Here is a 19,283-nt window from a genome sequence, read left to right on the forward strand (position 1 = left end):
AGGGTTGCAACTGGGTTCGGAGTAAGCCCAGTATGGGAGCAGGCTATAAAGGCATTTAGAGAAGAGGAAAAACTGTTTCCAATGCATGCTACTCAAACAAGCTTTAAGGCATGGTTCTATTGTGTGAGGTGGAAGACTTTCACCAAGAGCTGTGGGTGGAGAGGAGACATTGTTTTCATCACCTTTTGGTGTGCTCTTGTTTTGTTTGTGTTGGAGAAAAGATTCACATTGATTAATAGTAACAAGTAAACTTTCTGAAGCTTTCCTTGTATTTAACTGAGTGCGGTAAACAAATAGGTCGATTAATTCTGAGTATTGATAATGTTAGCAAATATTTATCATGTAGTAGAACTGTTTGTGCTTTGTAATTGATTCACAGATATATTAGCTTGAGTGCTGAATGAGCAGGAGGTACGTGGCTTTCTGCAGAGCAAAATATTAATTGAGCAGTGTTTTTAATAGGGGTGTGAGTACACATCAGTGTCCTTGAGCATGTGGATACAGTTTCTTTTAAGTAAAGAGTGAAACTTGCTTCCAGGTGTGACCCATTAATTTACAGCAATGACTTAACTAGAGCCCTTCTTTAATGAGACTGATCTTAGAGAAGAGGGAGGTACAGGTGTATACATGATCCCTTGTTTATGCTGAAAACTAGGTAAGTGTTACAGGCTGGCTGGAGGGTTGTATGTCTGTTCATTGTGTTTAGGGCTGGAGTTTTGCAAATGGATTAAACCTGTGCTGCTACCAGAAACAACAGTTTTGCTTTCCTTTGCTGTCTTTGGCTGCTGGTTCCTGCCTCCAGAATACCCTTCTGTACTGGCATGGATGTTATATGGCTATGTAGCAAACTGTATCAAAACTGAACCAGGGTGAAGTGAGCATTTTTTGGGGGGAGGTTTATTAGTTATGTTTGAAATAGTCTGATTTAGTTGGTTGCCTGGCTGCCTGTGGAAGGGATGAGCAGGTGATGAGGTGAGGAATGCTGCTGTGGGCAGCAGGCCTCATTTAGAGTATTGGTGAGACTGAGGCGCCTGACTGGGGAAAAAGCAGGGCTCCAGCCTTCCCTCCAGATTTTGACTTTGCAACCTACTTTCTGCTGGTGAATGTGTCAGAATGTTTCAGCCCTTCAATTTTGGTCATGCATATTTCAGATGATTTACAAGAATTGGAGATTGTGCTGCTTTTCTAGGCTCGTACAAGTTTCCTGTTGCTCCTGTTAGTGCCAGTGAAACTGTGCTTGCCCAGTTAGTAAATCTAAACCCAAGTACTGCTCTTCATGTAGTGCTAGATGTGGAAAGGAAAGGAGGGAACTGCTTCCTGACCCTTCAGGTGCAATAAGAGAAGAAATCCTGCACTCTGGAGTCAGGGGAATGTTTCTTGTTAATGCCTCTACTTCTAGGTGGGATGATTTTATTTTGGGTGTGACTCTTGCACTTTCCTGATTTTGTTTACGCCTTGTGTGAATGGCACACCTCGTTTTATGTTGCTGACTAACAATACTATCAACTTGATCAAAAGCATATTGCTTTCTTCCCTAAACAGGCTAAGCAACTTTGTAGCTGCGCTTGCTTTGTGATGTTTCTTTTTTCTTTTGTTTTCTTTTTTTTTAGCTATCTTGGTGTGGGAAGAGCTGTAAAACAGTTTCTGTTAGTAATGTGGTTGTTTTAATTTTTCGGAGCAGATACAATACATGAGAGTTTAAGCTTTCATGTTCAGAAAAAAGTAAATCTTGTAAGCTCCAAGATGGCATAATTACTTTTAAAGTATGCAATAGCAAGGAAATCTGAGTCTGTTAAAAGGGTTTGGGATCTTGAAAGGCTGAGAGCTTGGCAGCTGCTTGTGGGAGAAAGTGCTGCCTGTAAGCTTGCTATAGACTTATCCAAGGACTAACCGTGAACCAGCTGACAGCAAACTTTTGTACCAGGTACAGAGGCTGGCTTCACTATTCTGGCACCTGAAGAGCAGAAGGGTGCAAGTAACTTACTCTGTGGGCTGGTTGTATAGGGTTTTGATTTAGACTGATTTCTCTGGCATCTTTTTGACTGATCAAAGGAAACTTTTTTCCATTGGGTAGGTGAACTTAATACATATTTTTACTTGGTGTTATGGGTTTTTCCAGTGTTTGCTCTTGGGTTTCTTGGTACTTTTTGTGAAGCACCTCTATCTGCAATGTGTCTTAGATGTTGGAAAGATAAAGAGTGCTTGTGAAGACTCTGTCTCCAAGCTAGTCTTTCTTCTCTTACCACACAAGATGAATGTATAAGAAAGTCTGCAGAATGGTGTCAGTCCTCCATGAGAGCTCCTCAAGCTTATTGAGAGTAGAACTGTTAGTTAAATTCTGCTGCCTCAGGAACTAGTGGCAGCCCTGAGAGAATAAGCTGCCCCTCTCAAAGGTAGATGCAACTCTCTGGTGAAAAGGGATGTTTTACCTCCTTTGTGTTTCTTTTGTAGGTACGTGGTAAGGTGACAGCTATTGAACTATGGCATCCAACAAGATATGGTATACCATAGCCCTTGGACTTCTGCTGCCTTTTTCTTATGCCCATACGGACTTCTTCACTTCCATTGGTGAGGCATGCTGTGGTGTATATGCTGTGTAGCTGAAAGAATTTATTGATGCCTCTCAAAACTGATTCTGCAATGTGTTAATGGTGTGTGAGGCTTTAATTGGTACAGAACTAAATCCACTTACTAGTAGTTCTTACAAACTTATTCACTTTTTCTTTTGGGAGAAACATACTTTGAGTTAAGTCAGTCCAGTTAGTCTGACCCAGGCTAGGTTTTGTATTTGTTATGTATTCTTATAGGTATTGGATTTTAAACAAAATTTTGGTGTGGACCGTTGCACATATGCAGAAGCAAGCAAAACAGCTGTGGAGGGTACATAATGATACCCGTATGGCAGGGTATTGTCTGTTGGGTTCTGACAGCCTGTGGCACAGCTGAATATGTGGACTGTATCGCTTTGTGACAAACCAGTTCAGCTGCCTCCTTGCAGGAAATGAAGGAATTATTAACTAATAACAGAGTCTGTTAGACGACCCATTGAAGTCATGCTAGTAATCATAAAGATAAACCGCTGGATTAGTATTGTATATCAAACATGAAATCTTTGTATATTTCTGTAGCTTTGTCTTTATTTGCTCTACATTATATATGCTTGGATGAAAGATTACTTTGTTGCAACCTACTTCCTGTTCCAAATGAATCCTAAATTAGTTCTAATAATAAATCTGTGATAGTACTTTAATTTCCATGGCAACAAGCTTGGTCCAATGTGAGATTTTTCTCCTTCAGAGAAAAAAAAATAGGCAAGAAGCCTTACTCAAATACCCCTTCAAGATTATTTAAGCAAATGCAGAAGGACTTTGGGGAAGAAAGTTGAAGAGGAAGAATGCCTCCAATTCTTGGTTCTCAGGGGTTTCTTTTTGACTAACTGAACTAATTTGTTTTCTAGGTCATATGACAGACTTAATTAATACAGAAAAAGACCTGGTGGTGTCACTGAAGGATTACATCAAGGCAGAAGAAAGCAAGCTGGAACAGATCAAAAAGTAAGCAGCTTGTTTCATAATGCTAATAGTTAATAATTTGAGTTCAGTCTTACGTAAAAAGTGCTTCCCAAGGCTGATTATATTTGTGGAATTCTTCCTCTGAGGCTAAGCTTAAACTAGCATTTTTTGCTGGGTTTTTGTCCTAAGTTATTATCTCTGAGCCATTGGGGTTTTTTTATGCAGCTTTCTAATGATGAAATCTAATCTACCGACTTTCTGTACGATACCTTCACTTTAGGACCTAACTCCCAAGGGAATGTAGTTCTTTGAATGACAGTCTGCTTAGCTGAAACTAAAACTCAAGAAGTGTTCAAATGAGCATTACAAGAATTGGAATGATACACTAGATGTAAAAGTGTGGCCGTCTCTCCTGAGTGGCTAACCATGGAATACTAATAACCCACTACAAAAGCAGGGTCTCTTTCTACATGCTATATGTAGATTTAAAAGTAAAATAAGCAAAATAAGATTTCTTTGCAACCTAACTATTGCTACTACTATGTTGCTCTGCTCTATACGTGTGAGGACAGAGCTCAATATGTCAGATTTTATCAGAGCTAGAAATAAAAATTTTTGTATCACTGAACAGGATGGTTTCCTGACTTTCAAAAATGTCTATAAATCTGCCATGAGGGTGTTTAAACAGTTTTTAGATAGCTGCATGAATTTTATTTTAGCCTTTGTGTTCTACGGTCTGCCATCAAGGAATAAAGATACTTCTGTCAGACTGAATTTATTTGTATCACTTAAAATACAGAGTTGGAATTGCTCACAGGTTTGGAATGTTATAAGTACATTCTTTACAGCTACAAATTAAGATGGCAGCATGCCAATTGGACATCCAAAAATGTGTAGATGCGGCTTATCATGTAAGCATTGCAGCTCTGCTCTTGTTATATTAAAGGTGCCTGCTGTCAGATCAGAAAAGTTAAAATAACTGTTGCAGAAAGAGAGAAGAACCTGGGAAAATGTTGGCATCACCTGAGTTTGTTGGGCTCTGCACTTTGGCTAGAGGATATCCATAGCTGGTGTTGACTTAACCTTGGTAAAAGTTAGTAATTCACTGAAATGCGGAGGATGGCTCACACCTTGTGGGTGGCTTGCGGTGGAGGCTTTTATGAAACAGAAACTACTTGAAAGAAATCATGGCCTTGTGGTTGTGGCTCATAGTTGCAGTGGCTTTCAGCTACCCATTAGGTTTGATAGTCGTGCAGTGGGAAATGTATGACGGATTTGACCCTGTGCAATGTGAATCCACAATTTGTTGAAACTGGTTTCTTCTATCTTCAGCTTGCTAGAAGCTGGAGTTGGTCCACAGGATCGCTTTGGGCACTCTGTTTGGGAGGGAACCCCATCAGTTGCTTTGCTACTGGCAAGAACCCAGGCAGGGGCTGTCAGAGCATAGGAAAATGACTAAAGGCAGTGTGGGAACAGCAGAACCTTTAACAGTTGTAAATGTCTACCTGTCTCAGGTGGAGCAAGCAAACAATTCAGGAGTACCAAATTCTGGAACAAGCTGAATGCTGGCTGGGGTACAGTGTTCCCTCCAGGCTACGGATTTTGTATTTGCTTTATGTTGGTGTGGATGTTTGATATCCTCTGGGGGGTGTGGCTTTTGTAACATGAATTTGTCCTGTTTTGAGGGTGTTGTTGCATGTCTGTGTTCTAGATGTGCATTGTTTTGGATAGAGAGGGGAAGTTTGGTTGTCTTACGGACGTGCAGTAGCATAGCGCTGGTGCTTATAGCATGACTGATGTGCTTGCTGACTTGAGACTGGAGCAGACTCCTTGGATGTTTCCATTAAAACGATAGATGAACGACAGTAATTGTTGAAAGATTTGCTTGTTTCAGAGTGCGCTGGAGTTGTGAATGGCTTATGTCATTGACAGCATTAGAGGGGTGTGTGGAGTCAGAACTGTAGCACCAGAACACTGATCTAGACTCCTCATTTGAGAGCATGAGAACTATGTGTTTCTTCATACAAGCTTAGAGTATGGAAGGCAGTTTTGTGGTGGGAGGAAGGGGGCTTATCATATGGAAATGGAAAAATAAAAGATCAAAAATTCGGGTAAAGCTTTGTTTTTGATTAGTCCTGCATGAAAACTCATAATGGAACTGCTGGCATGCTGCGTTTGGTATTTCTAGGAAGGAGTTCAGCAGTGTTCCAACAAAGACTGCAAGAGGAACATAAGATTTAGGCTGCAGCTGAGGAATAAGACTGTGGGGGGGCCTTTTTTGTTCCTTCTAGGAGAGCTTTCTGTATAGATAATGTAAAAGCTTGCAATTTATGTTGGGGTGGTTTTTTTTGTTAGCAAAGATCTTTGAGAGCTTGAAATGAGTTGTATAGTGCATTGGCAGACTTCGACAAGAGACTTCAATGAATGTGTATTTTTACTACAGATGGGCAGAGAAATTGGATCAGCTGACAGATACTGCTACAAAAGACCCAGAGGGGTTTTTGGGACATCCTGTAAATGCATTTAAGTTGATGAAACGGCTTAACACAGAGTGGGGTGAGCTGGAGAGCCTGGTTCTGAAGGACATGTCAGATGGTAAGTGTGCCTGTAGGAACAACAAGGATCACATTGTAATTGTATTTATTTGACTCTGTCTTTCATATGTCATGGTTTGAATTAGATTTGTAAGTCTGCTTTTGAGGTGCTTTTATTAAAAAAAAAAATCCTCAAAACCCTTCCACTCCGCTGTCAGTGTGCAATAATTTGAGCTTTACAAAAATTGATGAAAACTGTGATGTTTAAGCTGAATCTCCTTGGATACTTTAAACCTTGCTTCATGTACTCTCCCACTGGCAAACCAGTATTTTAGGAAATTTCATATCTAAGTGTGACTCCACTGAACAGAAAAAAGGGAACAAAACTCTTCAGAGTGCAAGACGTCTTTGAATGTGGTCAGGTGCTGTTGCTGCTGATATGCCCAGCATTGGTAAGGTGGGATGGTTGGAAACCTGAGTGTTGGCAGAGTCTGAGCCTTTGTGGAACTGCTCTGAATTAGTGCAGTGAACACTTTGCTGCCTCTTTTCCTCTGCAAGAGTTGAAGCTCTTCAGTAGGGAACAGGACACAAAATAGTTGACTGCGAAAGAGACTTTTGGCAGCAAGGAAGCCAAGACAATTACATTTGACCTGTTAGAATCTGTCTCAACAACTAATACTAGGTGTAGGTCTGTAGTAAGAAATGATAAAAAAGCAGAACTTTCCAAAAAGACCCGGGGTTAGTCTCAGGTAAGGATTCAGCACGTTCAGCTTCCTGCTTGTTGCTGTGAGGGACTGAATATGCCAACAGAAAAGGGTCTTCACCTGCTAGCCAGAAATCTGGACCAGTGCATCTTAAGCCCTACTTCTTAAGGGGCGGGGAAGACAAAATAAAAAGTGGACTGTTTTGTTCCAAGAAAATTGTCAGGAAAAAGGAAAACATTGGGGGAAGCATAGTGTAGTAAAAGAAAGGATAGAACGGAATGAAAGGGTATGGTATCTTTTTAAATCAGCAATACCTTTCCATAAACTGATAGTGTTAGCAGGTCTGAACTAAATTAGCAGTTAAAAAGGACTACTAAAGTGTGGCAAAAATGTCAAATTTGGCCAGTTCATTATTTTTTGGATGGTTTTGTAGCTGTGTTTTGTCTGGTTTTGGGTCACACTGCTTAGTTTTCTACTGGTGGATATTAGATGAGCATAACAAACATTATATTGGCACTGTCCTTAGTTAACACCGTAAAGCTTGTTGTGCTTCTGGGATGAAAGAGTTCGTTGAGTAGATAAGTTACTTTTCTGAAAATGCCAGGCTGTCAGTTTGTTCAAACTGGGGTCCTTGTGGCAGACACTGATGCTGTTCCTTTTGGTGACTGCATGTACCAGGATGCTGCGGCTGCCCTCCTGGCTTTCTGGAGTTCAGTTTCCCCCATCAGTGCAAGCAGCCCATGAGCCTCTTGACTGTGCAGAAGTGGGAAAATAGCATCAGCTCTCCTACTGAAGAGAGGATAATGCACTAGCTCTACAGGAGCACCTTTCAAGTACTGTCAGTAGCAGTGGTTGTGTGTGTTCACCAGAGAGGAGTAGGAACCTTTCATAATGGGGGAGACGATTATGTGCAACGCTAATGACTAGGGAACAGTTCCTAGAGAGAATTATTTTTTTACTTTATGGAACCTTGTTGTCTTCTGTTCCATAAACATCACCCTGGTGCTTCTTTAAAAAGCCCCCAAGTTTTCCTTTTTTATTGTTCCTTTGCTTTCTTGTCACAAAAAAATAGAACAACTTGAAATGCTAAGTTTTCAACATGTGCCATGAGTTCCATTCAGAGTTGTGTGAAGGTGGATCTTGAGAAACCTTTTCAACTTTCTGTGTTTCTCAAGTTTCCGCAGAAAGCAGCTAGGTTCATAGTGGCTGCTTAGTTGCATAAAGTCTGGTCAAAAGCTGTTTGCAGTTAGACATCAGTGGTTTTGGTTTTAAGCTTTTTATTGACCAGCCTTAATCTTTACACTGCTATTCCTAGCACTATTGTTTTCCTTTCTAAATTATTTTTAAATTCTATGTTACTAAATGGAAGGCTGATTGAGTGGACTGGTTGCAAAAACTACCAATATATTATCTGTAACGTCCTCCATGTTGGGGTGATCTTTTTGTTCTGTGTAACTTTATTTTACCCTCTTCAGACAAAAATAGTTTCTGTGTGAAACCAAAGGAGTGCTCCTGTCCTTCAGAAACAAACTTGTGGTGTTCACTCGTGCTCTGCAGGGCTTATAGCTCTTCCTGACTTAATGGCCTTTCCTGAAATGCTAGCTTTCCCTGGAGTAGCGAGGGGAAAACTTCCTGCATAGTTTGTAGCATTCCTGGGACAAAGGAGGCAAAATGTTTCCCTGTCTTCCCAGGCTTTATCTCCAACATGACTATCCAGCGGCAGTTTTTCCCAAATGATGAAGATCAGACTGGTGCAGCAAAAGCCCTGTTGCGGCTTCAAGACACGTATAATTTGGATACAGACACCCTCTCAAGAGGGAATCTTCCAGGTAAGTCATTGGTGTTATTATCAGAAGGCGCTGTGAACTTTTACTAAATGTCTTGATTACAAATTGTTTGACTCTGTTCTGTCTTGTTTAACTCTGAAGTGTGAAGGTAACAATAGGAATATATTTGAGGTAACTAATAATTTATGAACAGTGGCGTGATTTGGGTTGTTGACTATAGGTTGGTGTAGGTGTCAGTGTTAATTCTGCCATGCCTCAAGAGAGAACCACCTGTTGCTTCAGGCTGTGCTGGTGAAGAGGAACCCAGGAAGAGCTGACCTGCTCTGGCATGTTGTTGGGTCTGTTGCTGTGATGGTTCTGTTGGAAACTGCATCCACTGTGCTTCCCTGCCCGGTGGGCTTTCTTCTGCCAGCATGCTGCCTGAGTGCGTGTGGGTAAAACACACTGCACACAATGCAAGTTTCTTTCTGAACTGAGACTCTCCTTTGTCCTGTCATTCTCCTCACTCTACTCACATGTTGGTTTTCTGCCTGTGCTAGAACTTGAAAATTTCTTTTTAGTTGAAGTCTGCATTTCCTGGTTATGGTAAGGTCACATAGTGGTAATAGTTTTTAATAAAAAATCATTAGCAATAAAATCTTGCCTGGGAGAGGATTTTCCTTGTGTTGAAGTAGTCATGTACTGGCAGACACCTATTTTTATTGCGCATTATAATGCACTTCAACAAAACAGTTCTATCATGTATTGTCCCTTTCCCTCTCATGGATAAGGTGGACCTTTCGGATTGGGAGCGACTGAAGTTTCTTTGAGCATAAACTTCATGGAGTGTATAAACAAAAGACAGTGCACATACGCAGGCTTGAGCTTATGTGGCATTACCTGAGGTGATCTTTAACAGGTTTATATGCAGGAGAAGAGACACTTCTGTCTTGTTAGAAGAATTTTTCTCTGCTGAGTGTTCCTTGTTTCCTCTGTTGGAAAATAGTACTGTGCCAAGTGGCAAAAAATCAACTCTGTACAATCCATCTGTGTTTTTGCAAGCACTCATTGTGGTCGGATGCCTAATAAAATTAAGGGTAATTGGCTTTATATGTTATGATGTATAACCTCGTTTTTGGGTTTTGTTCAAGACTGTCTCAAAGACCTACAGATTTGTTCTAATGCAATAAGCAGTTCATTATTGTTTTCTTAAAACAGCACAAAAATACAAGACAAGTGCTTTGGGTGGACTGTAGTTTATTGCTTCTTTTGAAAGAATAAGCTGTCCAGACTGTGTGTAATAGAGTGTAATTGCAGAACCTGAAACTTCTGGAGTATACAAGGAAATAGGTTGGTCTCTTCAGAGGTCCAGAGAGGAACATCCCATGCAGTCACTTGTTTGTGCTCCTTGGCTCCCTTCCCAGGGAGTTTCTGTTTGGCCAGGTTGCCAAGTTTTGATCAGAATCTTAACTACTGTCATAGTGCTTATTACTTTTATTTCCTGCATTAGAGGCTGTGCTGTTTCTTTATCAACTATCAACCCTATTTGATTGTCTTAAACACCCTGTTTAAGAGTTGCCTCTTCACTTGTGGATGTTGCATTGCTCCTAAATGTACCAGGCTGTGGCCCTGACACCTGTTACCCATTCCAGAGGATCTCTCTGTCTGAGAGCACTCCACCGCCACTGCATCCAATTCCCTAATCTTTGTGTGATTTTTAGTTTGCAGCTTCAGGCTCAGAAAACCAAAATCACTGGCCATCGCAGGATGGACTATAAGGGGTTTAATTAGTGAGCAGAAATGAAGTTTTTCTGCGGGATACTGCAATTCATGGACTGTCTCTTCAGCTATTTAATCTCCTAAGGCATGCCTTCAACAGAAGAAGAATTCCCTTTTGAACCCAGCTGTGGGAGCTGCTATTAGAAATTCAGGATGTATTAAGATGAATTGGGAATATAATTTTGACCGTAAAACTGGCAGTCCTGTTTCCTTTTTACAAGATTAAATTTGGTTTTTCATTGGGCCTTAATTTAGTGGCAAAAATAGGAGTCTGTAATTTGCTTACTACTGCTTTAATCTTTTGGAGGTCTCTTCAGATGTTTCTAAAAATGACTTCAAAAAAATCTTGAGCAGCTGGGAATTTACTGACTGACTGTTTTCTTTTTCCTCCCCCACTAAATTGTCGCTAACAAGATGTGCTTCAGTAACATTTTGAAAGCGATAATGCAGTGTCTTTGAAAACAGATTTCTGAAACTTCGTATCTGGCTTACTATTGCTCTTGCTCAAAGTCTTTGAGGTTTTGAAGAAGGAAGGTTTATTTTATTTTATTTTCCACTAATGGTAAAGACATTTAGCTAGTTGTTGGTGTTCTGGCAGTGGAAAACTGCATCTAACCGCTTGTGTGTACTGCCAAGGGTTTACAGGCTTTAGATACTTAAACTGAATCTTCAACAAATAGACACCACAGAAGGGAGAGGCTGAAGAACAGAAATAAACTGTTCTGTGAAGAGTAAGAAATAATGGAATGTTACTTTGAAGACTGGTTGGAATTCTCTGTCAACTCTGTTTGTGGTTTGTTTTCTTTTAAACACAGGTGTGAAGCACAAATCCTTTTTAACAGCTGAAGATTGCTTTGAGCTGGGAAAGATTGCCTACACTGAAGCTGATTACTACCACACTGAGCTCTGGATGGAACAAGCTCTGAAACAGCTGGATGAGGGAGAAGTGTCTTCGGCAGATAAAGTCTACATTCTGGACTACCTGAGTTATGCTGTGTATCAGCAGGGGGATCTGGGCAAAGCCATGACACTCACCAAACGCCTTCTGGAACTGGGTATGTGAGAGATCTGCAGCTCACCACAGTCTCACTGTGTTCGAGCAGGTGCTAGCTATGCATTTGCACCGAGTGTAGTCTTGCCTGCATTCTGACATGTATATGGGTTTTTAAAATTGATTGTTACTGATATTACCGTTAACATTTTGATGTGTAGTTTTCAGTAAAATGAGACTTGTATTATCATAAATCATATTGTGCTACTGTGTTTTTAGATGGACAATTACAGTCTCAACTGCTATGTTGGAAAGTGTCATGGTTAAGGGCTGCTTCTTTCTGTCAAAGTATTTTCTGCCTCCTGTCTCTGGCTTGTAACCTCTTACCTGCCTTAGTCATTACTTCCTGAAATTGGTCCTCTTACTACATCTTCCTTTCCTGTGTTGAGATTACTTCCCATTAGGTATAGACAAGAAGAAAATTAATGAAATTGAAACTGACTTGGTGATACCAAAATCTCTGCAGATTATTTAAAGGCAAATTAAGCGTACTTGATATTAAAATATTGGGAAAATAAGAAATACAGATTGCAATACAGGGAGCTAAGATTCTGTCTATTTATGAAATATGAAAAGTATTTATGCTTCTGTAAATATTCCACTGATTGACTCTGTAAAGGATGCCATGGGAAGTTCAGAACTAAACCTAATATAGCAAAGGTTTAGCGAGAACCATTTCTTAATGAACTGAAGCAAATTCTGTAGGTTTAGTGAAGGTTATTAAAAGCTTTGTCACCAGAAATCTTAATTCCCACCATGGAGGTTTTAAGGTTTAAAGCCAGTTATGCTCTCCCAGCTCTCTCCCTTTACCATTCCCTTGTGTCTGCCTCTCTGGTGAGATTGGCTGGAATAGACAAACGCTTTTAATGCTTGGACCCCTGTGCCTGCTGAGGATCCTGGCCTCACAGTAAGCACTTTCTTAACTGTGAATGAGTTGAGCTTAGCTCTGAAAGCTCCTTGTGTGTTTTCCTTCAGATGAGTAAGGATATGTGCGTGCTGCAGACTAATGTCGCTTCCAGTTTAGCTTGGAGTTTTAGCTGTCCTGTGAATGCTCTCAAACCAGAGTATAGATGCTCCTGATTTCTGTTGGAGGAGCAGTAGTGTGCATCTGTGTGTTTTGGTGGGGTGGTTTTGTTGATTGGGGGTTTGGTGTTGTTGGTTTTGGTGTGTGTGGGTTTTTTTCATTCTCTCTCTGGATACTTCCTCACAGGTTGGAAACTTGCCAGTGATAATTCTCTTTTTTTGCAAATAGATCCTGAACACCAAAGAGCAAATGGGAACATGAAATATTTTGAATATATCATGGCTAAAGAAAAAGAAGCAAATAAGTCCAGTACGGATTCAGAAGACCAGATGGAGAAGGAAACAGAGGTTAAGAAAAAGGATTACCTGCCCGAGAGAAGGAAGTACGAAATGCTGTGCCGTGGGGAGGGTCTCAAAATGGTAAAGTGGAGTAGACTGTTTTCAAATGTATGTAACTGACCGTAACAAAACAATGTCAAGAATTTGTGGTGTGAAAGCAAGGAAGTTGTTACAGCAGTTGGCTGAGTGTGTAGAACTGAGGATTAGCATGTGTTGGATTTCTTCCCCATTTCGTGCTGTCCAGTAGGCAAAGTAATACCGCCACAGGTGCTGCTGACTAACTTGGATGTGCTACGTAATTAATTGAACAAGGATGCGGGAAGCCTAGGTTTACATATGGAATTGAATGAGGGTGGGTTTTGTGATAAAATTATTTTTAACAGGACCGTGTAAAGTACTGCTTGTTGCAGTATTACAGAGTAACATTAATGTGCTGAACGTACTAATTCCTCAAACTTAAAGCATCGCTCTAAATTGTAACATCACATTAAGGTAGTGAAGGTGAATCATTCCCATCTCTTGTTCTCAGGACGTCTTCTCTTTCTTAGAGATATTAATGTCATATGGAAGTTCTCTGATTATCTCTTGCTCCGCCTTGCTTTCAGACTCCTCGGAGACAAAAAAGACTCTTCTGCCGCTATTATGACGGAAACAGGAATCCTAGATACATTCTGGGCCCTGTCAAGCAGGAAGACGAGTGGGACAAACCTCGGATTGTTCGCTTCCTTGACATCATCTCCGATGAAGAGATCGAGACTGTGAAAGAACTAGCAAAGCCAAGGGTAAATGCCTTACACTTCGTCTTTTGGAATATTAAATTTCCTGTGTAGTTTTCTGTGTGAACGTGTGCGATTCTGTCTCCTCTTGAATGCAGATGTGTGTGCAGTGTGCTCACACGTTGCTTTTCTCACCATGTAGCTCTTGGTGACACATTCTTTGAAGGAGACAGCTGTAAGTTCTGTGTAATTAAGAGAGCCAGGTGACAGCAGTGCAGGATTGCCAGACTCCTCTGGCCAACACAGTTTTGGTGCATGCTGTTTCAGATAAGGGGAATGTTGTCCAACAGAAAACAAATGTACTGCAGCTAGGTTGCCTTGAAGCATACCTGTCATCTGGTTTTTGTCTGGTTTTCTGTTTTGTTTTTTTCTTTAAGTCTGTATTTGTCAAAGTTGTGACACGGAGAAGAGTGCCGTCTAGGGAAAGGCAGTCATTCCTCTGGTCCTGGAATTCCACATTGTTGTCTTACAGACAAGAATGAATGGTTGCATTCTCTGTTCATTATAAAACTGACTTCTGTCTCCCAGGCCTTGAAGTTGCCTGCAGATGAAAGAGTTTTAAGAGGGCAGTACTTAATCAGTGGTACTCAGCTTCTTATTGACAATGCCAGCTCATCACATCCTATTTCAGAAACTGGATTCCAACCTTCTTGTTTCTGAACACAGAGTAATGCAGGGCAGCTCAACTGTCAGAGTAAACAGGGGTGTCCAAGGCAAACAGCAACCCGATGGAATTGCCTTCTGTGCCCAGTTGGTGCAAGTCTGCATCTCAAGATGTGCATTGAAGGTGTAGTTAGTGAAACTGCTTTATTTTTCCATCAATTACCATTTACTTCTAAAATAAGATTTGAACTTGTGGAAATAGAATTTTCATGCTTTTTTGCTTTGTTTTAGGCCTAAATGGCTTTTCATCCAGAGAGGGCTGAGCAAATAGAGACTGGGGGATAAGTGCATTAAGTATAGGACAAACGGTTGTCTTGGTCTGCTGCACAGTAAGCCAACTGTGGGTTATACATGGGTGCATTGAGGATGAGGCTGTCCTTGGCCACTGCGCTGGGTACTAGGTAGCGATTTTAAAGCTTCCTGAAGGCTGATGCGTTGTATTTCTGAGATAACGTTCTGAACTGTAAAAGCAGGAAGTACAAGCAATTCTCTTCACTTACCTGTAAAATATCTCTTCCTGCTCTCCTGTCAGGCAGCCTTGCTGCAGGTCTAAAAATCAGAGCCATGATTGACTGTTGATGATTAAGCCCTGTGGCTGCTGCAGAAGTTCTGGCATTATGTCTGTGGAATATGACCAAATCACTTCTTTATGGAGTAGAAATAAGCCTTAGCACTTATTTATATGGATCTCTGAAATGTTGCTATTTTAACTTTTAAACTTGCTGAGATAATTGTCTTCCTATCAAATATTTGGCTCGTGGTAAAGACTTGCAGATTCATGTAGCTTATTAATGTAGAAGCATCCGTGTGCCATTAGCATCTCATGTATTTCCTACGGCCGAGGCCTTGCAGGGTTCAGTAACGAGCGTAGCAAGAGGATTGTGTGTTTTGAGACTGAAAGGTCATCTCCTTCCTGATGCTCGGGACGCTGCTTCTTGGAAGACAGTGCTATCTGTTCTGTGCCTAGCCTTCTGATGCTCTGGTGGCATAAGCCAGCAGGAGTAAGGAAGCCTTACTATTCGGCTTTGGGAGTCTCGCTGGAATCAGAGTTTGTACCTTGATTCTTACATGTCTGCATGGGATGAGAGGAGAGGCAGCATATGAAGAGCTCCCAGTACCTTTTCTTGTTAGTAGCTGTGGAAAGGCCTTGATTTACTTAGTTTATTTTAAGAATAGAAAAATACTTATAATTGTTTGGACTTGGTGTGCCATTTTGTGCCTCTTGCAGAACTTGGGCTCTGCAACCCAACATTTCCAGTTATGAATGATGGAGAGTGTCAGATAATACATAAAGAAAGTTAAAGGGTGTAGAGAAAGTTCTTGGAGTACTGACGTATATGGGATGGCATCAAGTAAATGGATTGCAGTGGAGGGAAAGGAAGGCCTTGAAACAAGAGTTCTCACTCCATGTAACATGGGGAATACAGTGTAAATGTGTCCATGGACTAAGCAATTAGTTTGTTAGCAGTGACAGTGGTAAAAGAGTTGACTTGAGTGGTGCTTTTGGTACAGACAGAATCAGAAGGATAGGGTTTTATTCATCTTTTGCTTATACAAGATCGCAATATTGCCTGGATTCAATTTAACTGCAAAACTCATCTCATGTGCACAGGACAAGTGCTAACAAAGGACCAATTATACATGTGCCATAATACTTTACTGCTTCTAGCAGTTGTTGCAATACAAAGGAAACGAAAACTTCTAGTTTACTTTATTTGGATGACTGTTCTTCTTGCTACAGAAATGGAAACTTTACTTCCTGGAAAACTTGATCTTCTCTAATGCTCTGTTTTTTTAAAAAAAGAAACAAACCACAAAAGAAAAACAAACCCTAAAAAACTCTTTTAGTGAAACTGGAGACTCCCCCTCTTTCCCCATCACTGCTTTATCCGATTCCACTCCCTCCATAAAAGAAAAACCACAGCAAAAGGTGACCGGGTGGCTTGCGTGGCAGCTTGCGTGACATTTCCCCTTAGGCTTCTGAATGGTCGGATTGCTGTGATGCAGTATGTGCTTTGTAATGCAACTATTCTGATGGTTCGCTTCACAGCTGAGGCGAGCCACCATTTCAAACCCCATAACAGGAGCCTTGGAGACGGCACATTACAGAATTAGCAAAAGGTAAGAGAGCTCTATGCCAGATGTTTTGGGCCTGTAATGAGTGTGTAGATTCTGCTCATTATGGGGAAAAAAGAGGTGGTCTAAAAAGACAACTTTGGCCTTGTAGCCCACCGCTTTAGTACATGCAGATCTGTAACAGGCTGTTACTGCTGAGTTTCTCAGTCTTTCCCTTCAGCTAGAAGTTCTGGGGGTGTATTTTGATGGCTTCTTTTCATTTTGTTGGTCACCTTCTCGGTGCGTGTTCTAAAACGATGATCTGTACAAGAAGCAGGTCTCTACAATCGGTGTAAAAGAATTTGTGATGCTACAAAACCTTCAGTAGAATCTAGACTTTTTTTAAAATATTCCCTTCTCCTTCCTCTTCTCACCAACCAAAAATTGTTCTCCCTTTCCTTGTAAAACCTAGAAGACCACTTGAAGTGCCTTTATGTGTGTAAGAGATGTTTCAAGTCCTTCCTGTGCATGACAGCTGGAGTGGCATGGAAAACACATATTTGTTACTCACGCAGCATTCCATTGAGATCATCTCGTGCTCCTGCCTGGGCTCTTACCTCCTGCTAACACAAATCTGGCAGAATGAGCGAAAAAAGCTCTCTTTCACTGGGCTCAGGGTTTTTTTCCAGCTTGTCTGTTAAGTACTACAAGTCTTTAATTTAGCCAATGTTTTTCAAAATTGGCTGGCTCTAAAAGAAACCACCTGCTGCCTGCCCGCCCCCTTGTCCCCCAGTTTTAGTAGTGGTGATTACAGATTGGCCATGGATTCCATCAGTGTTAAGCTGAAATTCTGAAAGGAGTTGAACTTCTGGGTGAAGAGGAATTGTCTGTGAAACTCAGCATCATAAATTATTTGCAGAAAGTCACTAGTTTAAAACAAAAAAAAAAGGAAAAAGAAAAAAAGGAGGAAAAAAGTGAAAGGACAATCTAACCAAATTTTTCCAACCAATTTGTTTTCATTTGGACATGGCAGCTACAGCTTCTGTTGCCCTTCTAATATTGCTAATTTAAGAGCATTGCATACCATCCAGACCAATCGGAACCCTTGCAAACACCTGTGGCTTGGCAAAAAAGCAGCCTACTAGGTGGGTAAGCCCTTGTCCTTTCTCTTTTTGTAGCTGAGCCGTGCTACTGTTCATGACCCTGAGACTGGGAAACTGACCACAGCACATTACAGAGTCTCTAAGAGGTAAGGGGAACGTCTTCCACAGGTATACCCAGTCTGAGGAAGTCTGTTCTGGGGCTGTACTGCTTTGTCTCTAAATGTGGGGCAAGTAAGGATTTTTGTGTAACATTTACGTTCTTAGTATCTCTTTAGAAGAAAGAGAATGGCCTAAAACAAGGCGAGCTGTTGTATAACAAAGCAAGCAGTCTGCTGAAATAGAAAATAGTTCTATATGTCAGTGGTAGCCAAGACAGAAGTGCCCTCTTTGGCTTCGCATGGCTTGTCTAATGCAACTAACACACTAAAATGTTCACATCATGTGGGGTTCTGCTTACACTAACAAGGAGCAGAAAAGGCTGCCTGTGTAGCTCGCCTATACCACTAAGCTTTGGGAGTTGATACTTGGTGCTTACAACTAGGCACTGATGAGCTGCTGTTATTCACAGGAACAGTGCAAATTCAAGCTAGTCCATAATTATAAAGAATTTCTTTGTTTAAATGATTGAAAGTAGTTGCTGCTTTAATAGAAAACGAGTGTTCTTTCAGCTTATTTGAACAAAAAACCTGAAAGTAGAATGGCTAGTAGCTTAAAAGTTTTTATTTAGCTATGAATGTCTTTAAAAAGATGGAAGTGCTTCAAAATACTGGATCACAAGAAGTTGGTTGATCTCAGGAATGAATATAGCTCTCACGGAAACTAGAAAACCAATGTAACTAAAGTCTGACCCTTAAAGCCACACTTATTGCAAGTAGTAGCAAGCTGAAAACTATACATTGAAAACCACCTTGCACCTTTGGCGGCGTGCAGGTCTGCTTACTCATCAGAGCACATGCAGGTAGCAGGAGTCCTTTGGAAACTGTCTGGTGAGTTCTTACGTGGTTGCTCCTTAAACTACCTCCACAGACCCCCTCCAGAATGATGTTAGGAATGTACCTCTTCCTATTGGACATGTGTTGCATTTAGTTTTTATGTTTTTTGTTTTTGATTTAAAGTCTGTCCGTGTCCTATCTTGGTTATCTGTGACTGCATATTTTAAAGAGAGAATTTATTCAGTCCAGGGATTTGTCCCCTGTGACACAGACCAGGCTGGGACATTCACTGAGGAAACTTGTTGATCTGTTTTAATGTATCCTGCAGTTTGTGACAAACCTAACGTGCTGCTAATAGCAATTAAAGAAGGTGACCGGATTGCTAATTGAAATTGAGGGGCCAGTTATGCATCTATTTATATAGATGATCCTTAGTAAAATAACTTTTTATTCAGAGTTTTGATTTTTTTAATTAGTGGGAAGTATTATGCCTTGAGACCATCACAGATGCCGCAGTCAGGAAAAAATAGTGCTAGACAACACCCATCATGAAAAGCCAATTCCCTCATGAATGTGTGCGGCTGGTGGTGCAGCCAGATCCTGTTTGCCATCACCTTGTTATTGGCTTTATGATGTGACAAAATAACTCCTAGGGCTTTAATCTGGAATTAACCATGTGCTGTACCTTGCCTAGGGACTTTGTGAAAAAAATATAAGGGCAGCTGTTGCCTGTGAAGTGCTGCTGCCTCCTTGGTGTGGTGTGCCACAAGCCCGGACTAAATAGAGCCTCAAGTCTAGTATGTGTTGAATTGAGACCCTGGTGGTCAAAAAGGTGGGGCTCCAGGACTTCCTTGCAACATGCCCAAGGAACTCAGAATTAAATCACATTTTACTGAGCTAAGATGTTTAATTCCGTATCTCACTGGCAACTGGAATTAGAATGGCAAAAAAACCTACAAGTAAATGGGGTACAGCACATTGTGAGGTTAGCGTAGACAATTTTTTGAGGGTAGGAATGGACTTGAGGGTGGAGGGGGCCTTCCCTT

At 41.0% G+C, this 19,283-nt stretch overlaps 1 protein-coding gene across 6 annotated transcripts in view; it reads left to right on the plus strand.

Annotated features, from left to right (window-relative positions):
* P4HA1 (prolyl 4-hydroxylase subunit alpha 1) overlaps window positions 1–19,283 on the plus strand; it is a 36,003-nt gene that overhangs the window by 4,789 nt on the left and 11,931 nt on the right. For 3 of the 6 annotated variants that reach the window (XM_064464594.1, XM_064464592.1, XM_064464596.1), the window contains exons 2-9: window positions 2,452–2,568; window positions 3,458–3,554; window positions 5,956–6,107; window positions 8,442–8,579; window positions 11,111–11,350; window positions 12,599–12,789; window positions 13,314–13,490; window positions 17,381–17,451. In XM_064464594.1, coding sequence (XP_064320664.1) covers window positions 2,481–2,568; window positions 3,458–3,554; window positions 5,956–6,107; window positions 8,442–8,579; window positions 11,111–11,350; window positions 12,599–12,789; window positions 13,314–13,490; window positions 17,381–17,451 — 1,154 coding nt within the window. In that variant the 5' untranslated portion in view covers window positions 2,452–2,480. Of the gene's footprint in view, window positions 1–2,451; window positions 2,569–3,457; window positions 3,555–5,955; window positions 6,108–8,441; window positions 8,580–11,110; window positions 11,351–12,598; window positions 12,790–13,313; window positions 13,491–16,197; window positions 16,269–17,380; window positions 17,452–19,283 lie in introns of all 6 variants that reach the window. The other 3 variants (XM_064464593.1, XM_064464591.1, XM_064464595.1) reach the window with 1 other exon arrangement.

The sequence above is a fragment of the Phalacrocorax carbo genome, chromosome 13 (genome assembly GCF_963921805.1).
Source record: "Phalacrocorax carbo chromosome 13, bPhaCar2.1, whole genome shotgun sequence".
Taxonomy (NCBI): Eukaryota; Metazoa; Chordata; class Aves; order Suliformes; family Phalacrocoracidae; genus Phalacrocorax; species Phalacrocorax carbo.